This window comes from Salvelinus namaycush, chromosome 5, assembly GCF_016432855.1.
Source record: "Salvelinus namaycush isolate Seneca chromosome 5, SaNama_1.0, whole genome shotgun sequence".
Classification (NCBI taxonomy): Eukaryota; Metazoa; Chordata; class Actinopteri; order Salmoniformes; family Salmonidae; genus Salvelinus; species Salvelinus namaycush.
In genome coordinates this window covers 49,970,754-49,998,658 of record NC_052311.1, presented here as the reverse complement: position 1 = coordinate 49,998,658, position 27,905 = coordinate 49,970,754, and the positions used below count along the sequence as shown (strand labels likewise).

Here is a 27,905-nt window from a genome sequence, read left to right as displayed (position 1 = left end):
TTTACAAAACAAATTGCTACAAATATTAAAATCTATTGAAAAACTTCAAAGAAATCATTTTTCAACGATATTGAAGAACCACCCTGTGGCTATAACCCAGTATAAGGTTTACCGCACAAGCCTAATACCCATCACCATAGATTAGAATGTGGACTCGGGAGCCTTTCTTGTTTTCGTCACTTCTTTTTTTTATCCAGTGATCATGTATAGTCTGAAGGCTGTAGTAGATTTCATACAGATATTCAACATCAAGTATACTCAAATTGGATTTTAATTTAAGCCGATATCATGATTCTACAACTTACATTGATTCCATTATTTGTCTTTACAAAATAATGAGACCACAGGCATTGGTTTTATTGAAATGTCCTAATCTGTTCACAATCAAAAGAACATCCTGTTGATAAACCTTTGAGTATAAACGTTATGTCTCATTCTGTCTCAGCCTAGACTAAATGTCTGGCACCTCCCAGGTTGGTCATTCTGCTGTGTGGTAGTCTCCGAGTGTCGTTTCTGGCGACTGCCTCTGTGTGAAGGCAGCGGAACTTTGTGGTGGCAGCTGAGCGAGGCGCGGCTGAAGGGAACAGGTTGCCGCGTCTGTTAGGACTCGTCTCGCTCCTCTTGACCTCTACCCTTTAACTGTGACAGCTCCCAGGGCTGGGAGATACCAAATTTCCCCTGATTAGGAGAATGCCTTCAAGGCTCTCAGGGAGGGACACTAACAGAAATCCATGTTGTTGTTGTTGGACAGTAGTCTTGTTCAGAGAATTTGGGTCAAGTCCTTTGGTTGTCTCTCCAAGCACTGTTGATATTCATGAATGAGATCATATTAGTTGCTAAATGTTAATGATGTTGTGAGGCTGATTAGGGTAAAGTGGGTCGGATGTGTTGGCATCTTCTTTTTGAGAATCCCCAAATATCTTAGTGGCAGCTGTTGCCACCTAGGACTGAAAATTGTGCTGAATGGTCAAACCCTGAAGGAATGTCTGTCAAGTCTCACATCAGACCTCAGGTCAGAATTTCAGGGTTTACTACTTTTACCCTGAAGATTATTCTACTATAATAATGCATTAGAGAACATTGTTTTCACGGTACTGAAAAGTTATTGTTGTTATGGTTGACACAATTGTAATATCAATTGTCATGAAATTAAAATGCTGTACTGCAGTTTCTTTGTCATTTTGCTTTTTTATGTAGTCCCTGAGAAGGAAGCAGATTTGCATAATTAGGGTATTCATTGTCAAACACTTGAAAGCGTATCATGTTTGTTCACAAATCTATTAGTCATTTACAAAGAGAGTACCAAATGGGCTTGTATTGAATAAAGCATCTGTGAATTTCCTGTTATGCTGTTCGAGCAGAGAGTTCCTTCTAAAGACGCACCTTTCATGGTTCAATCTCTATTCCGTTATTTTATTTTAAAAGTGTACTTTGTAAGTTAGTGTTGTCAAGATACCAGAATTTTGACTTTGATACCGATACCAGGGTTAGTATCACAATACTCGGTACCATCACGATACTAAATTCCAAAACGGTACCATAGCAAAAAAAAGTATGCATATTAGCTAAGTCACAGAATGGCAATTGATTCATACAAAAACCCGGCTCCTGCTCTGTTCAATCGTTGGGCATCTTTTGAGTTCAGCATTATATTTGCAAATGTTTGTCAATGTATGCATTAATACAATCAATGATACAATCAATTTGACTTTGGTAAGAACAATCTAACTACAAAACAACATGGTAAAACAGGGTGAATCAAGATGTAGTGTAGGTCTTCACAGTACAGGTGAATGCATATTATTCAACAAGTGTGTGCATGCATTGAGTTATTGAGCTTGTTTTAGTTGATTTCATGGGGCTACACACTTATTTTATTGGCAACTGCTAGGAGAACATTACTTTATTGTACTGATCAGTACAATAAAGAAGATGAAGATCTCTTTTTTATAAAAGTGTGTGCTGCTTCTTTAAGAAATTGAATGAGGTCATTTGCTGAGACAGAATGTGGCTGTGGAATCTGACTTTGGCTATGGAATCTAGTGTAAACCAGACTGAAGGCAAGGGAGACGAAGAAGTGAATGAGCTTTTTGGTGGCGAGGGAGACAAAGTGAATTAATATATATTTTTTTGCTGCTGCACAGCTTTGAAATCAGCATATTTTGCATTATGGTTATCACAAAGTACTAGGGTAGTGAATTCAGCTGTAGCCTAAGCTAGCAATGAAAGTGAACCTACAATTAAAGCTGGAAGCTATACCGGTATCGTCTTGCACTGTAAAAGGGTTCTAGCCTGTATGGACATTGTTTTGTGAACAGTAATGAACAGTTTCAACATTTTCTACATGCTGTGTAGCATTATTCAGGTGTGTTAACTTCTGTGCAGCAAGAGTGGGAAGCTAATGCAGCCCAGACAGCTCTAGCAATGAATGAGTATGTGGAGCAGGTGCTTTACTGTGTGCTCTAAAGCCATAGTGCAAAGAACCTGCTTTATTAAAGGGGCTGCGCTCAGTGTGCTGATTGAAAGGATCAAGTCTGTCTATCACCTGAAACACATTTTGACAGAAGTACGCACAAAACAAAATTTCTTGAACCAAACAATTATATATTTTTTGTATCTCAAAAGTACTGAATTTTTGGTATACTGTCAACACTAGTGTAAGTAGTATCCACATTCTCTGCCTGGGTAGACCCAGAACGAAGTGAATCTGGACTCCTAGGGTAAGCAGCTATCCAGCACAGGGAGGTATAAGAGCTCTATGGAAGTTTATTTGCATGTCCTTTTCTAAAACCAAATATCCCTTCCAGTATGGTTGCGATACGATACCATCATGATACTTAGGTGCCGATACGATATGTATGGTGATTCTATATGTATTGCAATTTGATACTGTGACTTTACTGAGATTCGACGTTCCAAACATATTGCTCACCACATGTCTTCTGCAGCGGGACAAGCGAGAGTTTTGAAAAAAGGAAAAATACTGGAGTTTTGGTACAGGTACAGCCAACTAGCGCAAAAATAATATTGCGATATTGTCAAAACAATACAATATATCGGCAAAAAGAATATCCCGATATGTAACTGTCTATTTTCCCCCCATCACTACATTCCAGCATAATAATTCAATGATCCATTTGGTATTGTGACTTTTTTCAGGGAAAAACATAAATGCCTTCGTTCTTTAATACTCTCCATACTGCAGCTCTACCACCACCATCCCTCTCCCTTCTTGATGCCCGTACTCTACCACCACACGTGGGCCAGCAGCACCACACAGTCCTGGGCAGCGTTCACATTAGTCACCGGAAGAGCGGAGGCAGTCACATGGATCCCCTTATTAGGCTGTGGGCCAACACAATGTGTTCAACATGGAGAGCCCCAGGCTGCCTTGCTAGCACATAGACGATAAGGGGGAGGAAGGGAAAAACCTGGAGAGGGGCAGCGAGATAAGGCCATTACCAATCACTGGTGTTTTGTTGTTGAAGTAATTGTGTCCTCAAAGTGTCTTGTTGTGTTTAGGGCTGTTGTGCATTTTTCCCATCCATGTGCAGATTTCCTTTCCGATACTCAAAGGGAGCCATTTCTTTTCCCTCCCTCAGATGTATCCATATAAGTTATTGCTTCAAGGCGAGATTGCTCCTCGGAATTTCAACCCTTTGTTAACCAGTTGGTTTCTGGACATAGACGTGCCTTTACCCATTAAGATATTTGCTGTGTTTTGTGGAAACTCAATGACACAACTGTTCAACAGACTCCTGGCCTCACATTTCCCACACCCTCTCGACCCCCTCAGAGATTCAAAGGTCAGGAAAGGGCACAGCCTGAGATTTACTCCTTGGGAAGCAGAGTCATTCTTGGAAACAGACACAAATGACAACTTGTACATATGGCATCACTTCTCAACTCTCATGTGGATTTCTCCAGTTTTCCAGTTTTTAATTGGGCCTGATTGTGAGATTATAGCTAGTCAAGTCAGAGCCTTCAGTCGTACCCTTGAACGTTTTGCCTTCTTGTATGACACACTAGCAATTTGAGGCAAACTATGTGACTACACGCAACATGTGTAAAAGAAAAGATGAGTAGGTCAAAAGACCATTTCAGAACATCTACAGATTTGGGTCTGCATAGACCAGCACTAGTCCGGTGTGCCCAACCTTTCAACAGCTGAGCATGTGTGAGGAGATGACAGGGGGTAGGGGGAGAGGGGCTGTTGGAACAAAAGGTGTGTAGGGGCAGCTGCCACTGCACTTACAGCAGCTTGTGAATCCGAAGGGAGAATGTACACATGTGTACAGGCCAGGGAATAGGGGGGGGGGGGGGGTATAGAGGATCTGACAAACTACAGAGCCTGACTGCATATTAGGGCAAAGGGTGACTTGGGAAGAGTTAGGGAGGGGGTTGACCGAGGGGGGGGGGGGGGGGGGTTGTTGTCCAGGGGATGGAGGGGGGTTGTTGTCCTGAGGGAAGGTGAGTATGGGGAGGGGGTCTCCAGTGTGAGGGGCTCTGCTGCAGTTGTCATTTCTACCAGTCATGCGCAGGACGGGACTCACCACACTTTGTTTGGACCCCTCTCACTGGGAATATGCCTGAACTTTGACTTAGAATGCTCTGGGTGCCACTGTAACAGAGTCTTTTGGATTCAATTCAGAGTGCTTGCTGGTGCTTTCTGCCTTTTTTTAAAGAGTCTTTTTAAACTTGTGCCTCTGATTTTTGACTGCGGTCTACTGATCAGCTAAGGGTAAGGGCAACCAATACCGGCATTGCGTTTTCATATAAGATTTGTTGCTTCCTTACAACGTTACTTGTGCATTAACTCAAATGTTGCTCCAGCTAAATACCTAATGAATTTAAACCGAAAAATGTCCCTCCTGAGCACAGTCTGAGGCCTCTCCTCTGGTTTATTTTCTAATGAAAAAAAAGTTGTCTTGGTGGAATAATATTACTGTAAGACTGTGCTTTCAGCATATTCTTTCACAGAACAGCCACATGTTCAGGGTAGTTACTGTGTTTTATGTTTTGCTTTTGTGGTTTAGTAATCAGTATAGGAGGCTAGTGTGGCTCAGGCACATCCTGAGGACTTTACGAGGCAGATGTCAGACTGTGAAGTGACTTACTGTGTGGCCTGTGCTTCACTGTCAACCACACAGTGGGGCCAACACTATTAACAGTTTCCATCCTGGTGGTTTGGTAAAGCCTACTTTGTGAATTCCCCACTTCTTCTACAGCAGCTCATGTGACTCAGTAGGCCTAAGGGACATTTTGGTTTATTTGATAGGTTTTAGGTAGCCAGTTTTCATCCAAGTTCCATCTACATACAGTAATAGCCTAAGGGTATGCTATTTTTTGTTTTTTAAATGTTAGCATTGTGCTAATATGCTATGAAATATGGCCTTACATTATCGTTTTATTTTTGTCTGTTCTTTCGTGACTCGCATAACTGTGAGAAGAATAACTCTTTCAAGCTACTGATCTGTGAAGTGTGGTTAGTTAACTCCAATTTTCCACTTTTCCATTGCAATTGGCTGCTCACTGCGAATCTGTTTTCAATAGGGGTTTGAGACGCTAACCGAAAATGAGTTGAGTTTTTCCAAGACATGTCAATTTTACTTCCTTTAATTATATTCATGTAGCACGCTTAATAAAGTCACTGATCAGATACTTCTGAGCAAAAAGCCCTGCTAATGATCATGCAGCCTCAATAAATGCTCCTACGAAGAATAACAGAATGATGAGAAATCTTGTGAGAGTCACTGCAGGTGCATAGGAGATGTGCAGGATACAGTGTAAGTAGGTTGATCTCTTCAAATGAGGTTAGTCAAAGAACCTTGGTTGTCTAACCAAAAAATGACCACATGTTTGGTAAACACATTGCAAGCTCCTTCTTTACGTAGAGTTGTGCTAAACACTGGTAATCTCCTGAAAACAACATCACAAGGTTTGGTGCGCTGTTGAGTATTTACAGACTCATTGTCATGTTTATATGTACATTAGCTTTTATTCACTAATGACTTAAAAGAGCAGGAAAATGGTTTCAAATTCGACATAAGGCTGAACCAAGACATTCCAACACCCACTCACCGGTAGTCTTAAAAATAAACAAACGTGATACTATTTAGTGATCGATGACTGTACTTAAGTGCCAGTCAACTATCTTGATCTTTTCTGTCTAGCTCTTTTGTGAGGCCTCATTGACAGAACATGTTCGACTGGTGACAACAACCAACGTTTGCACACACAGACCTGCGCACACACACCCTCTAACCTAATGTCACATTGATGTCGTCAGTGTTTTGTCTGGAGGGTGTTTTTCTCTCTCAGACCTTCAGCGCTGGTTGGCCCTCATCTGATGCGAGGTGAAAGGGAAGTTTTGTGGGGGAGGGGCATCCATTAGGTTTCACCAACCGAAAGGCTGAGAATAAAGAGAAAGATGATGGGTTGAGTATTCCCATTAGAGACATGCTGGTGGAAGAACCTGTGGAAAGCAGCAAGGGATACTTTACTCTACCCAAGCACCTGTGTTTATTTTGTTCTGGCATGGCCCCAGGAGTGTTCCAGGTGAATGGGAGCAGTTTCCAACTCCCAGGGCTGGGTGAGTGGGTGTGGTCCTGCTTGTGGATGAGTCTGTGATGTCACCTGACAGGTCAAACCACATCGCCACACTAATAACGTGGTGACAGAGACAAGCCTCTGTCAACAACAAACCTGACTACACCAGTCTTGTGGCCCTCTGTGCATATGAATGTGTGTTTTTGTGCACAGTTAAGTGAGAGTGTCGCAGAAGGCAGACTTGTTTGTGTAGGAGTTTGTGATTCGTTGTATGTGTGGTGGCAGTAGTTCCGTGACAGTAAGGTGCTTTGAGGTTGTGTCTTTGTGTATCGTGTGTGTTTGTTGTTGGGGTAGACTGCAGTATTGACATGACTGGCAGCGGGGGCGTGATTCACGAGCCGAGGAGCGCAGATCTCTTTACCGCCCATCCAAAACCTGTCCAACCTCCTCCAATTTCCCACCCCCTTCTAGAAGTGCTGCTCTTGCACTGCAGCTAACCCCTCACCAAAAACCCACCCTACGATTGGTGAACAGAAGGAGGGAGGTGGGATCATATTCCCCTGCCAGTTTTGGCAGCGTGAACACAGGCACAAGCCCAGTCACAAGCCAAACCGCAGACCAAGGTCCAGCCCCCATCCTTCCTTCCTCTCCTCCAAAGAATCCAAGCCCACCACCATACATTTCTCCACCATATCACTCACACAGATTCACCTTCACACTGAATACTTCAGTAATAAGCCACAATGCACACCCGTCTAACCAAACAAGAGGTCAGTCAACAGGCAGAGTGGAAGTGGACCAGCCGTGCGGAATGGCTGTGCCGGAACATGAGGCAACAGGCTGTAAATATCCCACAGCTAGTGCTGGGACTACAGCCCAAGGTTGGGGTGAAAGCACAGAGTCCCACTGGGTAGGATGAGAGAGAGATCAGTAGCCCAGTTACTGCCTGTGTTTGTGGATATGTCTGCCCCAATGAATGGCTAACTAATCAGACTCCTGTCCCTCTGTTCAGGTGGCCTCCATGCCTCAGGTGTGGATTGCAATGATTATACGCAAAACCGTGGTGGCACTCTGGTTTGATTGAATTCTATTAAATTCCGAGTAGCAATTTCATTTGCATGGAGCAGCCAGACTGTCATCCATCATCTAATATTTTATCGTTCATACAGTCAGAAGGGATTCTACCTTTACCCTCGCTCGGGTGACCATGGTGATACTGAATATAAGTATTGATTTGCCTGGACCACAAATTGAGAGAGATCTGTCTTGTTGATAGCTTCCACAGAGCCTGTTGCCCCATGCAGCCAGAGAGGGAGATTTTGCCTGCTCTGAAAGAAACCTGAGCTGTAGGTGACTCTCCTGATATTGGCGATGTCTGCCAACAAGGCAACGTAAGCATATACACAGCAAAGCTTGTAACTGCTCTCAATAAACAGATCTGTTTACATAAAACAAAACAAAACCCGCTGCCAATGAGAGGTAACTTAATTTTAAAGGTTAGTTTTCTCCTGTTTTGGGTGTAAGTAACAGTTTCCTAACTATAGTGTAGCTGTGTTTGTTATGAGCAGACTGTGGTCAGTCCTGGCAGGCTCTGGTGCTGAGTGGGTAAGGTGATGGATTTCTCAGCAGTGCTGTTGGCCTGACTCCAGCAGCCCACACCACTGACTGTTATCTCTGTGCCCCAGGGTGCTCTGATCCAACTTACAAAGAGATGGACGTGTGTGTGTGTGTATATATGCATACACAATTGATAGCTTGACACATGTATAGCCGACTACACTGACAGGCTGACACACAGTCATACATACATGTATATATGCATTGACAGAAGGACATACACACATGCACAAAACCTCTCCAACACAAATCTCTCTGCCCATATGCCCTGCTGCTGTGGCATGCAATTGTAGTTTGTGCTATACGTCATAACTCAGTCGTGACCCCTGTGCCTATGGCACCTGTGTAGGCTATGACACATGCAGCAGAATGAATAAGGTGGTGGCAACTCTGTGCGACACTGTGGCTCCTACTGTGTTGCACCACCTTTTAGCCAATAGCTCTGCTCCCTCAGGCTGAACAGGAGGTGGTCCTCTGAAATGGTTGAAAGAACAGCAACAGATTTTCTGAATTTACACACAAATGATGCACCATTTTGTATCTTATTTGATGGATTATTCTGTCGTGAGTGCCTTACGGTTCTGACCTTACATGCAAAGATCGAAGATCTTGCCCATGTAGTGTAGCTGTTGATATTTTAGTGTGCAGTATACTATCTTCAACAATACAGATACAAATTGCATATATTTTAGGGGGTTACTCAGGGCTCAATGCAAGGACCACTGCAGAATAGCTTTTATCGGTGTTAATCTGTTCCTTGTCTTAAGTATCTCACACACTCTCCCTAGTTCAGTCAGTCAGTAGACACTCTCCAGGCCCTCTGCCTTCAATGTGAGAGGGGAGATTCTACCTGACATCAGACATGGGAGGCTGACTCCCGCTGCATGAAAGGTAAAAGGTCGAGGCTTGAACACCCGGGCAGATAAAGCAGCCTTTTCATGTGTGACCGGCCCGCAGCCCAAAACAAATCCCACTGACCGCTGCCTTTGAACTGTAGACCAGTGTTCCTATGGCAGGAGTAGTGCTCTGCTCCCTCACTAGTCCACTACTATTTGAGTGTATAACATAAAACTCAAGTGTTTTCTGTTTTAGTTTGAGTATTTTCAGTATAAACCTGTCTCTTCTACAGTCTTTGGCAAATATAACACCCCCCTCCAGAGTTGCTCGTATATAATGGGCATTTCCATCAAAAAGGACCCATGAGCACACACGTGAAGTTTATAGGAGCATGTCAAATGAACGGCAAGAGTCTATAAGTTTTAGAAATTAATGCATATATTTTTTTACCATTTTCCATCCCAAAAAATTGGAATAAGCAAAGGCTTTCATTTCTGGTCCAACAGATGGAAAAAAAGGATCTTGGAGAACATTGACCAGAAAAATGATTGAAATGTATTAGACGTACATCAAAACTTAATAATATTGAAGTAAAGACCTCTGCCAACTAATATCAACACTTTCAGTGCCTTCAAAGTATTCACACCCCTTGACTTTTTCCACATTTTGTTGTGTTACAGCCTGCATTTTAAATTGATTACATTCAGATTGTGTGTCACTGGCCTTCACACAATACCCCATAATGTCAAAGTAGAATTATGTTTTTAGAAATGTTTAACCCCTTTGTTATGGCACGCCTAAATAAGTTCAGAAGTCAAAATTTGCTGAACAAGTCTCATAATAAGTTGCATGGACTCGCACTGCGTGCAATAATAGTGTTTTAAGATGATTTTTAATCATGATTTCCCCACACATCCAATTATCTGTAAGGTCCCTCAGTCGAGCAGTGACTTTCAAACACAGATTCAACCACAAAGACCAGGGAGGTTTTCCAATGCCCCGCAAAGAAGGGCACCTATTGGTAGATGGAAGAAAAAAAAGTAAAGCAGACATTGAATATCCCTTTGTGCATGGTGAAGTTATTCATTACACTTTGGATGGTGTATCAAAGATACAGGCGTCCTCCTAACTCGGTTGCCGGAGAGGAAGGAAACCACTCAGGGATTTCACCATGAGGCAAATGGTGACTTTAAAACAGTTACAGAGTTTAATGGCTGGGGTAGGAGAACTGAGGATGGATCAAAAACATTGTAGTTACTCCACAATACTAACCTAAATGACAGAGTGAAAAAAAGGAAGCCAGTACAGAATAAAAAATATTCCATAACATGCATCCTGTCGGCCACATTTTTTGCCTGCATGGTACCGCTTGCCGTGAAGTAGCAGAGAGAACAGTCTATGACTTGGGTGACTGGAGTCTTTGACAATTTCTTTGGGCCTCTCTCTGACACCTCCTAGTATATAGGTCCTGGATGTCAGGAAGCTTGGCCCCAGTGATGTACTGGGCTGTACGCACTACCCTCTAGCGCCTTACGGTAAGATGCCGAGCAGTTGCCATACCAGGCGGTGATGCAACCGGTCAGGGTGCTCTCGATGGTGCAGCTGTAGAACCTTTTAAGGATCTGGGGACCCATGCCAAATCTTTTCAGTCTCCTGAGGGGGAAAAGGGGTTGTCATGCCCTCTTCACAACTGTCTTGGTGTGTTTGGACCATGATAGTTTGTCGGTGATATGGACACCAAGGAACTTGAAATTTCTCGACCCGCTCCACTTCAGCCCTGTCGATGTGAATGGGGGCCTGTAGTCCTATAGTCCACAATCAGCTCCTTTGTGTTGCTCACATTGAGGGAGAGGTTGTTGTCCTGGCACCACACTGCCAGGTCTCTGACCTCCTCCCTATAGGCTGTCTCATCATTGTCGGTGATCAGGCCTACCATTGTCAGAAAACTTAATGACGGAGTTGTGCTTGGCCATGCAGCCGTGGGTGAACAGGGAGTACAGGATGGCACTAAGCACGCACCTCTGAGGGGCCCCGGTGTTGAGGATCAGCGTGGCAGATGTGTTGTTGCCTACCCTTACCAGCTGGGGGCAGCCCGTCAGGAAGTCCAGGATCCATGTGCAGAGGGAGGTGTTTAGTTCCAGGGTCCTTAGCTTGGTGATGAGCTTTGGGCACTATGGTTTTGAACGCTGAGCTGTAGTCAATGAACAGCATTCTCACATAGGTGTTCCTGTTGTCCAGTGTGGAAAGGGCAGTGTGGCGTGCGATTGAGATTGCGTCATCTGTGGATCTGTTGGGGCGGTATGCGAATTGGAGTGGGTCTGGGGTTTCCGTCATGATGGTGTTGACGTGAGCGATGACCAGCCTTTCAAATCACTTCATGGTTACCAACATGAGTGCTACGGGGCGGTAATCATTTGGGCAGGTTACCTTCGCTTTCTTGGGCACAGGGACTATGGTGGTCTGTTTGAAACATGTAGGTATTAGACTTGGTCAGGGAAAGGTTAAAAATGTCAGTGAAGACACTTGCCAGTTGGTCCGTGCATGCTTTGAGTACACGTCCTGGTAATCTGTCTGGCCCCGTGGCTTTGTGAATGTTGACCTGTTTAAACGTCTTGCTCACGTCGGCTACGGAGAGAGTGATCACACAGTCATCCAGAACAGCTGGTGCTCTCATGCATGCTTCAGTGTTGCTTACCTAAAAGTGAGCATAAAATACATTTAGCTTGTCTGGTAGGCTCGTGTCACTAGGCAGCTCGCGACTGGGTTTTCCTTATTTTAGACAGGTCTAAAGAAGCATGATATGAAAAAAATGTAGTATATTTCAGAAGACAGAATAGCATACTCTGAGTTGTCCTTATGTTAGGTCCTGATCTGGCTATGCCAAATGGCTGTGGCCTACACTAGTTTATTTAGCAGACAAGATTTCCTTAGAATTTTATGGCATTATTCTATAGTATGAAGATTACAATTGAACAAAGCTGAATTAAATAGAAAGGATATTTTCTCCAAACAATTTGAGGGAGTGTGAACATGCAGCTATTCTGTGTTGAGTGGTTAACAAAGAAAGAAAGAAATATATATATTCCTATATGCTTAATTTAGAGTTATTAATTTAACTTTAGTTGTTCTGCAAACATTGGGCTATATGTTTAGATTTTTAATACATTGTACTGCTGCAAGATGCGACTTTAATGATGTGACTCTCCCTTTATGTGGCCATAATGCAGCCTAAAAAATAATCCATGCCTTTTGCGGCCAGTGGCCTTTGTGCCCTTCTCCCTGAGTGCTGCGTGCTCCATGGCGTGATCGGGTCTTTCTCACAGGCTACAAGTGAAGACCGACACATCGGGGACACAACTGTGCACGTCCTTATCCAATTCCGAGGTGAATATTGAAGATATTGGAAGATCTGTCCACATTTACTTTTCGTCAGCAAACAAGATGAGTAGGCCTAACGAACAGCAAAAGCACTAACCTATGTCAATCTACTATTCTTCATTGTGCAAAGGTTGACCTATTCTGTGCGAGAAATAAATATTCCAAACAGTCTGGGACAGTTGTGGGATGCGATAGATCCCAAATTAATACAACCACTAGCATCCCAAAACTTTTTTTACGCAATGTGGCTGACGCAACAGATCAGAACGTTTAGCTTAAAATGTTGATAAACTATTAGGCTATTTCTTCACATTATAAGTACAGCAATGCGCACATGGTAGTAGGCTAAAAGCGCATATGTTCCATTAGAGGAAAACACCATTATCAAAAGTGACCACAAATCCAATTTATGCGTGTAATGCTTTTATTATAAAGGTGAGTTTTTTTATGGTGAAAATTATCCTCCCCAAATTTGAAACTCACATGCTGCTTATTGTATGCCAGTTAGGCTCTACACCCCTTGTGAAACAAACCTTATTAAAACATATAGGCCTATTGGCTAGGCTACATGAGGTGTGCGAATATGATTTGAAAATGTTGCAAAAAAAAGGTATTGTTACTTTTTCTCGGCATCATTCACAAGTGTTAATATATAATTCACAAGTGATAGGCTAATATTGTGAACCATCAGACTATTCTTGGTTTAATCTCGTCTTTACATATACTAAATAATATATGTGTGAAATTTGTTTTGATTTAGAATGGACTATTATCATGCACCTGTATTGAAACAGAGGCAGCGGGAAAAAATACATGTCATCTATGCTCTTAAATAGCGAATGGGGGGGCGCTTTTCCCCGTGGTTTATTTTCATGCCAGGCTATAATCCTGTTGTAGATATAAGCAATGTGCTTAATATTAAGGAAGTTGAGAAATAAAAATAGTAGGCCTAGCCTATAGAAAGCTGATCCTCCTCTTTTTAGTAGAGGCCATCATTGATGACAGTGTGATTAGTGGACCAATAGAGTGCTGAGTAACAGGCAGTTAGCAAGTTTGGTAGGCTACTAATGACCATCAGCAGCATCAGAGCTTGGAGAAGCCTAATTACCATGACTAAACGGTCACATGGAATTTGGCTGCCTTCATGACTCGTGACCGCCGGTGTGGCGGTAACATGGTCACCGCAACAGCCCTACTTGTTCCTTGAAATTCCATTACCAAAAACCCTCGTATCTTGAAGATATTTTCTTATTTATCTCCCTCATGAGGAGGGAGGATTATGAAAGTTTACAGAAGTAACAAGTAAAGGAAGACCAACCCAAATAGTTGTAGTGTTTTTACTGATATCAAGTTTGTTAATAATTATTAAGTGATTCAAACTCGTAATTCTGTTACCAAATCATTAACCGAATTACTGAAAAATCTGTAAGGGAATTGCTGCAATTGAATTGGCTACAATGGGAAATCGTAGTAGTCACAAACCACAGTTAGGTCACCTGCTACTGTCCTCCCTTCCACTGGCATACTGTTATGTTCAGATCATAACTGTTTTTTTATGTTTCTGTCATCTGGTGGTCAAAGCAATGCTGTAAAAACAGTCTGTACAACCTCTCTCTCCCTCTCTTTCAATTCAATTTCAATTTAAGGGGGTTTATTGGTATGGGAAACATATGTTTACATTGCCAAAGCAAGTGAAATAGATAATTAACAAAAGTGAAATAAACCAATAAAAGATGTACAGTAAATATTACACTCACAAAAGTTCCCAAAAAATAAAGACATTTCAAATGTCATATTATGTCTATATACAGTGTTGTAATGATGTGCAAATAGTTCAAGTACAAAAGGGAAAATAAATAAACATAAATATTGGTTGTATTTACAATAGTGTTTGTTTTTCACTGGTTGCCCTTTTCCTGTGGCAACAGGTCACAAATCTTGCTACTGTGATTGCACACTGTGGTATTTCACTCAATAGATATGGGAGTTTATGAACATTTTATGTGTTTTCGATTTTCTTTGTGGGTCTGTGTAATCTGAGGGAAATATGTGTCTCTAATATGGTCATACATTTGGCAGGAGGTTAGGAAGTGCAGCTCAGTTTCCACCTTCAGTGGCCTTTCTCAATAGCAAGACTATGCTCACTGAGTCTGTACATAGTCAAAGATTTCCTTAATTTTGTGTCAGTCACAGTGGTCAGGTTTTCTGCCACTGTCTACTCTGTTTAGGACCAAATAGCATTCTAGTTTGCTCTGATTCTGCGGGAATCGACCTAATTCTGCTATGCATACATTATTTGTTGTTCTACGTTGTACACAGAGGATATTTTTGCAGAATTCTGCATGCAGTCTCTCAATTTGGAGTGAGTGGATCCCAGACCTCACAAACATAAAGGGCAATGGGTTCTAGAACTGATTCAAGTATTTTTAGCCAGATCCTAATTGGTATGTCTAATTTTATGTTCCTTTTGATGGCATAGAAGGCCCTTCTTGCCCCTCTCTCCTCTCTCTCTCGTTAATGTCACCTCTCCCGGCTGTTACTGACACCTACCCTCTTTCCATTCACTGTAACAAGCATCCTCACCCACTGGGCACCGACCAACATCGCACGTCCATGGATGTTGAAATTTGGTCAGTCCGCCCTGACCGGACCAAATTTGAACCAATCATAGAAGTCTGTTTCACAAGTTTGGACAGTAAAGTAGTGTAGTGTAGTATAGTATAATTTAATGTACTATACTGAACATATCTACTTTACTGTGCTCTGCTGTACTGTACTCGACTACTGTGCTGTACTGTGATGTCCAAACTTGTGAAACATAGACGCCTATGATTGTTTTAGATTTGGTCTGGTCCGGACCAACCAAATGTGGTCTTGTTTGGGGGTGGTGCTCATTACAATAATACCCAGTGTGTAGAATAATACCCATATATGCAAAAGAAGGATGTTGCATATTTCTACCTTTTTTGTGTACCTATTCAGGATACATTACCATGAAGAGAATTATATTCATATCCATAATTATGCATTTCTATAAAGTACAGTTCAGGGAATCATGATGTAATTCCGTTACCTTAATTCTGTTACCAGATGTAAATCCACTTCTGTAGTTCAATAACCAAAATATTTTTTTTCAATCAAACTAAAGGTATCATGTCATAGCTGACACCCCATTCTTTCTGCAGACATCTTTTAATCTTAATTGGAGCAGATATTTAAGAGTTTTTCTCAAATGTGGCCGCCTAAAAAAACAGAGAGAGATTTTACAGTAATCATGTTACCAAAGGTTGCATCTGCACAGTTCTTCCAGTAAATGTGTTTTTGTGAAATGTTCTGTGTAAATTGTTCAAAGTAGTCCTTGTGCATTGAGTTGTATGCTTTGTTAAACTTTGAAATCAATTGTTTTAGTTTGGCATACATTTTAAAGTGAAAAAGCGTAATTCCAAATGCCCTAACACAACCCCCTCCATATTTTCCATGTGAAACGAGAGCTGAAGCTGCCTCTAGTTCTTTTGTTAGGGCTTTATTTTTAAGAGAACAACTATGACATGCGTAATACCCTTTTCTCAGACCTCCCATTGTCCTTCCTCCAAGCCAAATACGTAGTGCATAATTCATGGAGAAGTCATTGCTATAGTGAAGGCAATTGCATCAACTGAAAGCAAGTGTGTGGTATGTGTCCGTGCACACACAGACACACAGAACCCGTTCTATCACGTCCCTGTTTTTTTTAATGGTAATGGTGGCAGAGCAGGCATTAATCAGGGGGTGGTTTTACTATTCTCTCAGGTAAACAATGTGGGTGATGTAGTGTTGAAACTGCACTCAAGGCTTTCCAGATGCACTCACTCTAATGCAATGTCTCGGCTCCCACTGTCATGCGGGTGTGTTGGAACAGTACACAGTCTGGATGTATATATAGAGAGCTATTTTTAAGGCTGAACCACAAATAGTAGTAGTAGTGGGGCTTAATTAAAATGGTCCATGCCTCTGTTGCCGTTCCCGGGTTGCGGTCTGCTCGTTCATTCATTCATGAATTTATATGCTCACATGTACTCTGTTCTCTCTCATTTGCCCTCTCTCTTTTTGTTATTACAAATTGCTATACATTGCAAAAAAAGTATAATAATAAATCCCTGTTTAGTTAAAGGGGCAATCTGCAGTTGCTACACCCACTTTTGAACTAATTAAATTAATGATATTTACTGAATGATATAGATATATTGATTAATACAATAATATAACTTTAGAAATGCCTCATGAGCTTAGTTCAACTGTTACACCCCATCAGAACCCCAAATATAAGCTTGTTTTTACTCCAATGTTTGTAAACATTATAAATGTAAACTAACACTGTATAGCTTCAACATGGTTAAAACGATCATTTTGATTATTATAGATGGTCGGTCCATAGCTCTTTCTATGAATTTGAGTGGTTACATTTATCCAATCCCATCCCTCAGCTTTTTACTAAAACAGAGATGGGGTGGCGGCTTTGTTATTTTTTCAACTGCGGATTGGACCTTGACTTTTCTGTCTTCAATTAAATATTTTTAAATACACTCCTTTTCCTTATATTAAAGGGACACAGAGTGTTATCTAACATGGAACTGTGCCAAATTACCACAGTTAAGATAACAAAACCTAGTGGTAATGATAACATTACTGGTTCAGTGACTGAATCCAAGAGCCTACTTCAAACCGCAACAGAACTCTGAGCACTAGCGTCCCGCCCACTCGTGGCGAGCAGCCTCACTGGGACATAGGGCCGGGCTCTGCCTTCGATTGGGAATCGCATGCAGCGTGTCAGGTCGAGCAGGCAGCGAGTTGCTGCAGGCAACCAACATATCAGTTATGTGTCAGTGATGCCTCTAATAAAGCTGACACAGCACAGTCTCCCCGTGGCCCCCCTGAGGGGCTCCCGCTCCGCAGCGCACCAGGCTCACTTGCCCCCATGGAAACACTAACCCCAAGAGAAGGGTTCCCCCATCCTTCAGTTCCCCCCACTGCTGCGGCTGCTCTTTCGAAGCGTGCTTCTAATTTGTCCGAAAGGAATCCTGACTTAAATGCATCGCTTTGGTTTCTCTGTCGAGTACTGTGGAGGTTAAAAGGCTAAGACAATTGTTGATTCTGAAGGACATTGGCAGGAATGGTACATGAATGATACCTCTCCTGAATCTCATACTGATCCGATGCTCTCTATTTTCCAGGAGTAACACACCTGCAGTAAAGAGGGGAAGAGGATCCTAATTCAGAGGACCAGTGGATGACCTGCCTACTGTACAGACCATGATCTGAAGGCCCCGCCACGTGGCCCCATTCTTTCTTCTTCATTATTTCCTGCAGGGGTAAGAGCTCCTAGACTAGCCGCCTCAGACAGGTGGAGCGGAGGGAGATAGAGAGAGTGTGTACAAGAGAGTGTGACAGCCAAGCGCCTAGTCTGCAACAGTGCCCACCAACCACCTCCACAGGACAGCCGTGCCCTCTGACCCCGCCACGCCCCCTGCCCCTCCCACCGCCAGACCGGAACCATGGGAAGGAAAAAGATCCAAATACAGAGGATTACAGACGAACGGAACAGACAGGTGTGTGTGTGTGTCTGTGGATAATGTTTCTTTGTATGTAGAAACTCTATCATGCCTATGACTACACCGGTATGTTTCCAAGACTATGAAAGGTTAAATGATCCATCTATAATGAGTCAACTGGTTAATGGGCTTTGGTTCATTTGAGCTTATTGAGTAATGGATGTGATGCGTCTGCCATCCCCAAAATGTCCCTGGCTGAGTAAAATCTGAGTGTTTTAGACACTAGGTGGCCTGAGGTCCTACAATCATCTTAAGTTTAAATCTTTAAAGGTGCCCATTTTCATAGAGCAGCACACACAGAGACTCAAAATGCTTCAGGCATTCAAGCATTATGTTCATTCATCAAAAGTTGAGAGAAATATTGGTGAACCATCATCCTGCTAGATGTTGATTACAAGATACTGTCAATAGCACTAATGGATTGGCCCCGTCCCCAAGGCTATAGACTCTGACTGAAATTCAACAGCAGTGAAATACATGATGTGAAAAGAGAGCGTGAGAACCACAAATACTTTACATAGTAATGGATTATTAACTGAACGCCGAATGCTACAGAGACCACGAACACTTCTGAAACATTGCAGGTGCAGAAAGTAGAGCAGCTGGGGAGGTTGTGGTTGTCACTGTGGCTTCCTCCTCTGCTCACCACACAACCACGCTCGTTAGGACACGGCCATGTCTCATGGCGGATGTCTTGTTCTGTCGTTCGTTGCCATTGGTTACTTCCAATTCTATTCTTAATGTCAATTATGTTCAGCTTGTTTATCCTGGCATTCATGTCGAAGGAAGGATCAAGACTAATTATTGTCGAAGACTCGGTGTACCTCACGCCTCCGACAAATCAGAATATTTCTCTTCGTGATAAACCGTCTTATAATTGGTTATGAGAGTCATTGTAATAGTATTGTTTATCAGCTCTGTGAGCCTGGCTTGCCATTGTCCTCGCTGAACTTTCTTCCCCTTGTTTCTATGTTCTGCTCTGTGTGTGTGTGTGTGTGTGTGTGTGTGTGTGTGTGTGTGTGTGTGTGTGTGTGTGTGTGTGTGTGTGTGCACGCGCAGAGATGATTGTGGGAGTGTGTGTGTGTGATGGGGTTTGAGAGAGGGGGTGGTAGGCGGTTGCCCATGGATACGACCCCGATATAATTTGATTTGTGGCAGCGGGAGGCAATGAGTGAGCAAGAACGACGCAGAGAGGAAAAGGAGGGAGACAAAAGATAATGAGGGCGAGGAAATGAGAGAGACGGAGACAGTGAGAGAGGGAGACTGCGACCGTGGGGACAAGGAGAGAGCACAAGCTGGCTCCTGCCCCACAGAGAGGCATCAGTGTAACATGGGAGCGCTCAAGCAATTATAGAGGGGAGATGGAGAGAGCGAGCAATTGAAGGTCTCACATGGCAGCTGTAGAATCTGCCTGTGTGGTTCCTTTCCATGCGTCTGCTTCCTCGTGCTCCTCTCTGATCCTGTCTACAGCAAAACAAACAAACTCAAATCCCCCATTGCATAAATGCCTCAAAACCAAGGGAGTGGTATTAAACAGAACCACAACACACTGCGGGGCCTCATCCCTGTTGTCACCTTTAATTAGCTGTCTGTAATGTGTTGTTTGTTCACACATTGTCTGTTCTCTAAGAGACTGTTATTTATTTACTGTTATTCAAATATTCCCTCCCATTTTTATTACGTTTAACCAATTGTTATACAGTACCACAAATTCCTTTTACTTTTGCAGTATCGCTAATGTTATTGTTCTTCCTCTTTCCTTCTATGCCAAATATCCCCCTCCCCCTTCTCCACAACATCCCTTCTCTACCACCTTCTAATATACCCCCCAATATACCCACACCATCCCTCCCTTGACAGGTGACGTTCACCAAGAGGAAGTTTGGCCTGATGAAGAAGGCGTATGAGCTGAGCGTGCTGTGCGACTGTGAGATCGCCCTCATCATCTTCAACCACTCCAACAAGCTGTTCCAGTACGCCAGCACCGACATGGACAAGGTCCTGCTCAAATACACCGAGTACAACGAGCCCCACGAGAGCCGTACCAACGTCGACATCATGGAGGTAATGGAGGAGGAGGAGAGGTGTTACTGTGTAGTTCCCTGCAGGAGAGGTTGAACCGAGTGGTTGTGTGTTCTGAAGTAGTGGGGGAGAGGTGTTACAATACGACGTTTCAGTACAGTGCCATGGAGGAGAGACGGTAATGAAACGGCTCGCTGTGTTTTTAATTTTGTTTTTACAACCGTGGTTGTAATTTGGTCGCCGTATGGTCATTAATATGCTAGTATTGAAGGTCGTTTAGATTTGATAACACTTTATTTCAGGGTTTGCCTATAAACTGATGATTATTTTATTTTGTTGGTAAATTAAGTAGGCAATATTTCTAGGGTGTTCATGATTTTATGTTTGATAACAGGCCCATGTGACCTGGTGTTATGTTTTCTTGATATCAAGAGCTGTTTTTGACTACCACCACTCTGGTCTGGATGAGCACTTTCCATCCAAAGCCATCAGCTCCCTCAGGTCTTTATTTATGTAGCAGGAGAAAGGGATGGTTTTATCTTTCTCTTTTCTTTTTTAGTGTTCGAGTATTCAAGATCCCTTTTGTTTTGTTTCTTGTGCTTTTCTCTGTTGAACCCTTGGTTGAATCCAGAGTTGTTTGGATGTTGTGTTTGTCATAGCCAGAGTAGATGAATACAAACACAAGCTATAAGCCTTCATCATTAATTCCTCTTAAAGCAAATGTCTAGTGAGAGGGCAGCTACAGTAACTTCCATGACATTACCTTCAGAGAGCGAAGGAGACGGATCAAGAGAGATAGAGAGACGGTGAGGGCAGTTAGCCTTGCATGGCCGCCCCTAGCTAGCATGGGCTGGCTCTAGAAGGCCATGCATGTACACCAGTGTGCTGTGGCCAGATTACAGGCTTGTGTGGGGCCTGTTCCAGTATCCATCCATGCATCCAGGCCTGGCCGGCTGCCTGGTGCCTGGGATCATGGAGGGAGGGCAGAGGTAGGGACAGCTGGACCTGCTGTCACCACCCCCTGGCCTTGGCCGGGGCTCCAAGGCCACTCCAACAAAAAGCCTCCGGTCTCCCTGGAACCACACTGTCACAAAATGGAGGGCTGCATGAAGGAGGAGGAGCGTAGAGATTAGTTTCTAGATGGGGAATGTGAATGAGGTTACATTGAGCGCTCATTCGCTCAAGTGATATCTTTTTTTCACCAACATGTGCGGTATAATCTATCTGCCTTGACCCTTTCATACACAAAGGTTTCCTCATGGATTCATAACAAATGGGCAGATACATTTTAACTGGCTATTTAAATATTAACTTACCACTTATAATTCATATGCAGTGAAGCCTTTTCGCTCTATGAAGACCATGTCACTGGATCATGAAGTACTTGGTACAGCCGTTGCAGCTGTCCATTACCACGTGGAATAACTGAGATGGCATTCAAAGTGTTAGTCTCTCTCGCTCTCTGTCTCTCTCGCTCTCTGTCTGTGTCTCTGTCTGTCTGTCTCTCTCTGTCTGTCTCTCTGTCTGTCTCTATGGATGGCAGAGGTGAGGGCTTTCAGTGGGAGAGCTACATGGAGCTCCAGTTGCAGATGGCTCTTAAGTGTGTGTGCCTGTGTGCTGTGGCAGGGCTTTGGGCCGCTCCGGGCCACATTAGCTTAAGCTCCACTGACTGTGTGTGTGTGCGCCTCCTAATGTGTGTATGTCTGCCTGTATTTGTGTTGTAAGCCTTCATGTTTGTGTGCATGCGCCCACTCTGCAGTGGCCCGTGAGAATGCCTCATACAATATTCAGGCCAGATGAGAGCCTCAGCGCGGGAGTGTGTCACTGCCTGAATCCATATGAGGGTTCCCCCATGCATCTCCATCTCCTTCAGCAAGCCTCAGGCCCAGAGGCAAACCACTGTTCTACTGCCATTCCTCAGACCGAGAGGCTCCTTCTAGCTTGTTTAGTTTGATCTGTACTGTGTAGCGAGGGAGATGGGCAGAGTTTAGATGAATCGTTTGGCACGGGTGAGCGGGAAAAGAGGAGGAGAAAGACAGAGGGAGAAAGAGGAGAGGGGTTGAGCGGATAGGCACAAAATGTGTCCATTTGCCGCTCTGCCTCCCCGGGTACCTCCAAGCAAGTGCTTTGGTGTATGAATTATGGAGTTTGATGCAGTCACGCACACACACTTAGTCATACGTTATGCTTACTATGTACCCTACGCACACACACATACACACAGAGTACATGAATATACATACACATAAATATACAGACCCAATGCTCAAAGGCACTTATACTAATAACACTGAAATGTGTATACATACAGTACCAGTCAAAGGTTTGGACACACCTACTCATTCCAGGGTTTTTCTTTATTTTTACTATTTTATACATTGTAGAGAAATAGTGAAGACATCAAAACTATGAAAAATACATATGGAATCATGTAGTAACCAAAAAAGTGTTTAACAAATCAAAATATATTTTAGATTTTAGATTCTTCAAAGTAGCCACCCTTTGCCTTGATGACGGCTTTGCACACTCTTTGCATTCTCTCAACCAGCTTCATGAGGTAGTCACCTGGAATGCATTTCAGTTAACAGGTGTGCCATGTTAAAAGGTAATTTGTGGAATTTCTTTCCTTTTTAATGTGTTTGAGCCAATCAGTTGTTGTGACAAGGTAGGGGTGGTATACAGAAGATAGCCCTATTTGGTAAAAGACCAAGTCCATATTATGGCAAGAACAGCTCACATAAGCAAAGAGAAATGACAGTCCATCATTACTTTAAGACATGAGGGTCAGTCAATCCAGAAAATTTCAAGAACTTTGAATGTTTCTTCAAGTGCAGTCGCAAAAACTGTGAAGAAACTGGCTCACATGAGGACCGCCAGAGGGAAGGAAGACCCAGAGTTACCTCTGCAGCAGAGGACGTTCATTAGCATTACCAGCCTCAGAAATCGGCAATTAACTGCACCTTAGATTGCAGCCCAAATAAATGCTTCACAGAGTTCAAGTAACAGACACATCTCAACATCAGCTGTTCAGAGGAGACTGTGTAAATCAGGCCTTCATGGTCAAATTTCTGCAAAGAAACCACTACTAAAGGACACCACTACTAAAGGACACCAATAAGAAGAAGAGACTTGCTTGGGCCAAGAAACACGAGCAATGGACATTAGACCGGTGGAAATCTGTCCTTTGGTCTGATGAGTCCAAATTGGAGATTTTTGGTTCCAACCGCTGAGAGACGCAGAGTAGATGAACGGATGATCGCCGCATGTGTGGTTCCCACCGTGAAGCATGGATGAGGAGGTGTGATGGTGTGGGGGTGCTTTGCTGGTGACACTGTTGGTGATTTATTCAGAATTCAAGCCACACTTAAACAGCATGGCTACCACAGCATTCTTCAGCGATACGCCATCCCATCTGGTTTGCGCTTAGTGGGACTATCATTGGTTTTTCAACAGGACAATGACCCAAAACACAACTCCAGGCTGTGTAAGGGCTATTTGACCAAGAAGGAGAGTGATTGAGTGCTGCATCAGATGACCTGGCCTCCACAATCACCCGACCTCAACCCAATTGAGATGGTTTGGGGACCTCAGAGTGAAGGAAAAGCAGCCAACAAGTGCTCAGCATATGTGGGAACTCCTTCAAGACTGTTGGACAAGCATTCCAGGTGAAGCTGGTTGAGAGAATGCAAAGCGTGTGCAAAGCTATCATCAAGGCAAAGGGTGGCTGCTTTGAATAATCTCAAATATATTTAGATTTGTTTTTAAAAATTGGGTTACTACATGATTCCATATGTGTTATTTCATATTTTTGATGTCTTCACTATTATTCTACAATGTAGAAAATAGTAAAAATAAAGAAAAAAACGAACGACTAGGTGTGTCCAAACGACTGGTACTGTACGTACACACACACACTCACACTCAATATTCTTCACACAGTTGGGCATTCCTTCACTCTAGTACACAGCTGGGAGGTGATGCATATGTACACACACGACTTCTCTCTGTGCTGCACGTGTTGTGTGTGTGTGTGTAGTGTGTGTGTGTGTGTGTGTGTGGGCAGCCTGCCTCTCCTGCCAGAACGTGTTAATCCGCTTGACTGCAGATCCCAATCAGGGACGAGGGAAGGCAAAACGAGGGAGAATGAGCTCTGAAGGAGGAGGGAGATGAATAGCCATGGAGAGGAAAGAGGAAGAGGGAATGCCTTTTTTCTTAAACACCTCAAAGAGGAAGATCTTACCACAGCATGGCTTAAAGACTTTGTCACTTCTCCGATTCAAGGTCACGGTGAGAGGAGCTCCTCACGACACGCGCCACAAAACAGCACTTGACAAGATTCCCCCTAAGTAATTGATTCCAATTAGAACATATAATTGCCCATCACTTTCCAATATGGAGGCTCACCACCAAAAGGGGTTCTGGGTAGAGGCCAGGGCCCTTCGGGAACTGTCCTATCACAACGCTGATGGTTCCCTATAGGGCCTCCCTCTGTTGCCCTGGTGATGCTCCCTACCTCGGGACTAATCCCATTTTGCCATGTCAACCAAATTCCTGGGACGTCCCCTAAGACCTGTCGTATCCCAATATCCTAATCAGGGCAGGACAGGGTCAATGGGGGCTTCTCCTTATCACGTGGCCTCCAAAGGTCACATGACGCACCATGATCGCCATGGAGACGGTAATAGGTTTAATGATGATGCACCAGGGTGTGATGGTAAATGGCATCAAATCAGATTCAGTTTTTTGTGTTTGTTAAACAGGCACTTAGTCTGCATCATGTTTGTTGTTGTTACTGCCAGGAACATTAATGTGGCAGGGTTGATTATTTAAGAGCAAATAAAAACCACATTTATTTATTCATCATGGCAAGCAAAATAAATAGTGTGATTTGATGCCTGAGTTAAAATGAATCTCAATATTTTAAAGAGCTTATGCAGCATTATGCCCATTTTAGACTGTTAAATGCAACAGGATGCGATTGCAGACGGATCATATGGTCCTCCTCATAGGCACAAGTACACTGTCATCCTATGAGCTGCTATCTGACATCTGACACCCGGCAGATTCCAGACCACCCATATCCAATGAGGGCATGGTCCGCTACCTCTGTACTCTGTGAGGAAGCAAGCCATCGGCCCCTCCTGAGATGGTGTGATAGAGGGGATCCATCAACCACATGTATAAGTAATAACACCCACTGCTGGCCATTGTGGTAATGGTGGGAGACATTCTTCAGGGATGTGCTACTGTCGAATGAATAGGGAGGATAAAGCCGGACAGCCGCTATGGCCACTCAGTTTCCCCGATGCAGCCACGTTAGTGATGTGTTCTTTGGCAGCCCAGTAGTGTAGTAAGCAGAGGCTTTAGTTGTGCTCTATCAGGATGCCCTGGGGGGCTCCATGTACCTGAATGCGGACAACTGCAAATGGGACGTGACATTACATTCTGCCTTTGTGGACAAGGGCCCCAGCCCGTACTGCTCACCACATACTTCCATTCTAAAGAGAAAGAGGAGGTAGAAAAGGAGAGATGGATGGCATTTTGAGAGCAAAAAGTAGGATGGGAAGCTGTGGGAATAGGTCAACAGAGGAAGAGGGAGAAATAAGACGGGTGAGGAGAGAGATGGAGGAAAGTGAAGGCCGGATAAGAGGACTAAGGAGAGCAGCAAAGGAAAACGTGGGAGAGTTGGAGGCTGACGTGAGAGGACTGTATGGATTGATTATGAGATCCTGAGAGAGAGAAATGGATAGAGTGGAAGAGAAGAGAGTGAAAGGTGAAGGAAAGCGAGAGATACAGCTGGAGAGACAAGGACCAAGCGACCGCGAGAGAATGAAAGAGAGAGTGAGGGAGAGCAGGAGATAGGACGAGAGTGCCAGAGGGGGAGGGGCAGGGAAGCTCACAGCCCAGCCAGTCACTGTGTGCTGCTCTACAGGGGAATCTTACCCTGGCAACACAATAGAGGGCAGCACTTGAAAGATTGTGCCAGTGGGGGAGAGGTGCGGAAGGACCGATGAACAGATGGAGCTGACTGAGACAAGCTGATCAGCTGACCGATTTGTGTGTGTGTGTGTGTGTGTGTGTGTATGTGTGTGTGCCATTATATAGGACTGCCAGGTCCTATTGTCAGGGCAGTTTTGTATGTAGCGATTTTTGTTTTTGTTGACAGTCGGCTGCATATGTCCATGACTACCACGTCCCCCGCACAGACTTTTGTCACATATTGTCAGTTTTTAGCTTTTTAGGTCAGCACAGACACACACGGATCATGTTTTCCATGAACAGTGCAGAATAAACAGTATGGTGGCTGAACAGTGTCAGGAAGTTCTAGTGTCTAATTTGATCAGTGCACTGATTTGAATTGATATGCCTGAACAGAGAAATCGGGTACTGATGGAAGAATCATCTCCATGTGGGTGGAATGTGGAATGTATTTCATAATGTGTGTAATAATGTGTAATAATATGGATATAATATATACTATATTTTTTGGATATCCTACTATACATGATGGATAATAGTATTGGCATCACATTTAAAGTGAATTTGATATGTATTGGGGGGTTTAGCTCAGTAAACCTGGATTTAACTTCACAGTTGGGTAGCTAATGACTGCATTAGTCTTTTTACGTCTTTTATTCTCTCTCCCTCTCAGCTTGGCATTGAATTTCATGGTATTGAGTCATCCTCACTACACAGAGAACAGTGATCGTCCCTAGTGGGTGTCCTAGAGAACATCCACTTATCTACTAATCAAATCTCCCATCAGGCAGCACTCACTGTATGGCGGATAATACAGTCATCTCTCTGCCACACAGTACTGTAGATACCCATTTATTTATGTTGCTTTACTTAAAAACACATTCCCTTTTTCCATATACAATAGAACTGAATAGTACATCTGTCGTGTAGAAGAACTTGCCACACTCTAGGTTAGAATCCTTTTTGCTAGTGTTGGGACCTGGTTTGCTGTTTGGTCCAGATCCCACTGGCAAAGCTACTTACAGTAAAGCTTGTTTCCAGAATAATGTCAAAGCAAGACCCTTTCCACTGTGCATTAGAGCTGAAATGGCCAGACTGCTCTAGCTCTGTGGCTGGTGGTGTGCTCCCGTCACCACGGTGTGCTTCCGTTTCACCCCCTACCCTTTACCTTTGCTCAATGGCTTTTGTTGGCGTCACGCTTCACATCAATTTAGAGGTGCTCGAATATCCGAGCCGACAGATGAAAAAAACATGTTGATGTGCCCTTAAACAAGGCACTTAACTTTAATTTGCTCCAGGAGCGCCGTACTACTACGGCTGACCCTACATCTATCCGGTGTATGTGACAATAAAATATATACAGTACCAGTCAAAAGTTTGGACACACCTACTCATTCCAGGGTTTTTCTCTATTTTTACTATTTTCTACATTTGTAGAATAATAGTGAAGACATCAAACTATGAAATAACATACCAAAAAAGTGTTAAACAAATCAAAATATATTTTAGATTTTAGATTCTTCAAAGTAGCCACCCTTTGCCTTGATGACAGCTTTGCACACTCTTGGCATTCTCTCAACCAGCTTCATGAGGTAGTCACCTGGAATGCTTTTCCCACAGTCTTGAAGGAGTTCCCAAACATGCTGAGCATTTGTTTTCCTTCACTCTGAGGTCCCCAAACCATCTCAATTGGTTTGAGGTTGGGTGATTGTGGAGGCCAGGTCATCTGATGCAGATCTCCATCACTCTCCTTCTTGGTCAAGTAGCCCTTATACAGCCTGGAGGTGTGTTTTGAGTCATTGTCCTGTTGAAAAACAAATGATAGTCCCGCTAAGTGCAAACCAGATGGGATGGCATATCGCTGCAGAATGCTGTGGTAGCCATGCTGGTTAAGTGTGCCTTGAATTCTAAATAAATCACTGACAGAGTCACCAG

At 43.4% G+C, this 27,905-nt stretch overlaps 1 protein-coding gene across 1 annotated transcript in view; it reads left to right on the top strand.

Moving 5' to 3' along the window:
• The window catches only part of LOC120048411 (myocyte-specific enhancer factor 2D homolog), a 69,378-nt gene that overhangs the window by 13,895 nt on the left and 27,578 nt on the right, over window positions 1-27,905 (top strand). The window contains exons 2-3 of the mRNA XM_038994364.1: window positions 17,592-17,966; window positions 19,830-20,033. Coding sequence (XP_038850292.1) covers window positions 17,913-17,966; window positions 19,830-20,033 — 258 coding nt within the window. The 5' untranslated portion in view covers window positions 17,592-17,912. The remainder of the gene's footprint in view (window positions 1-17,591; window positions 17,967-19,829; window positions 20,034-27,905) is intronic.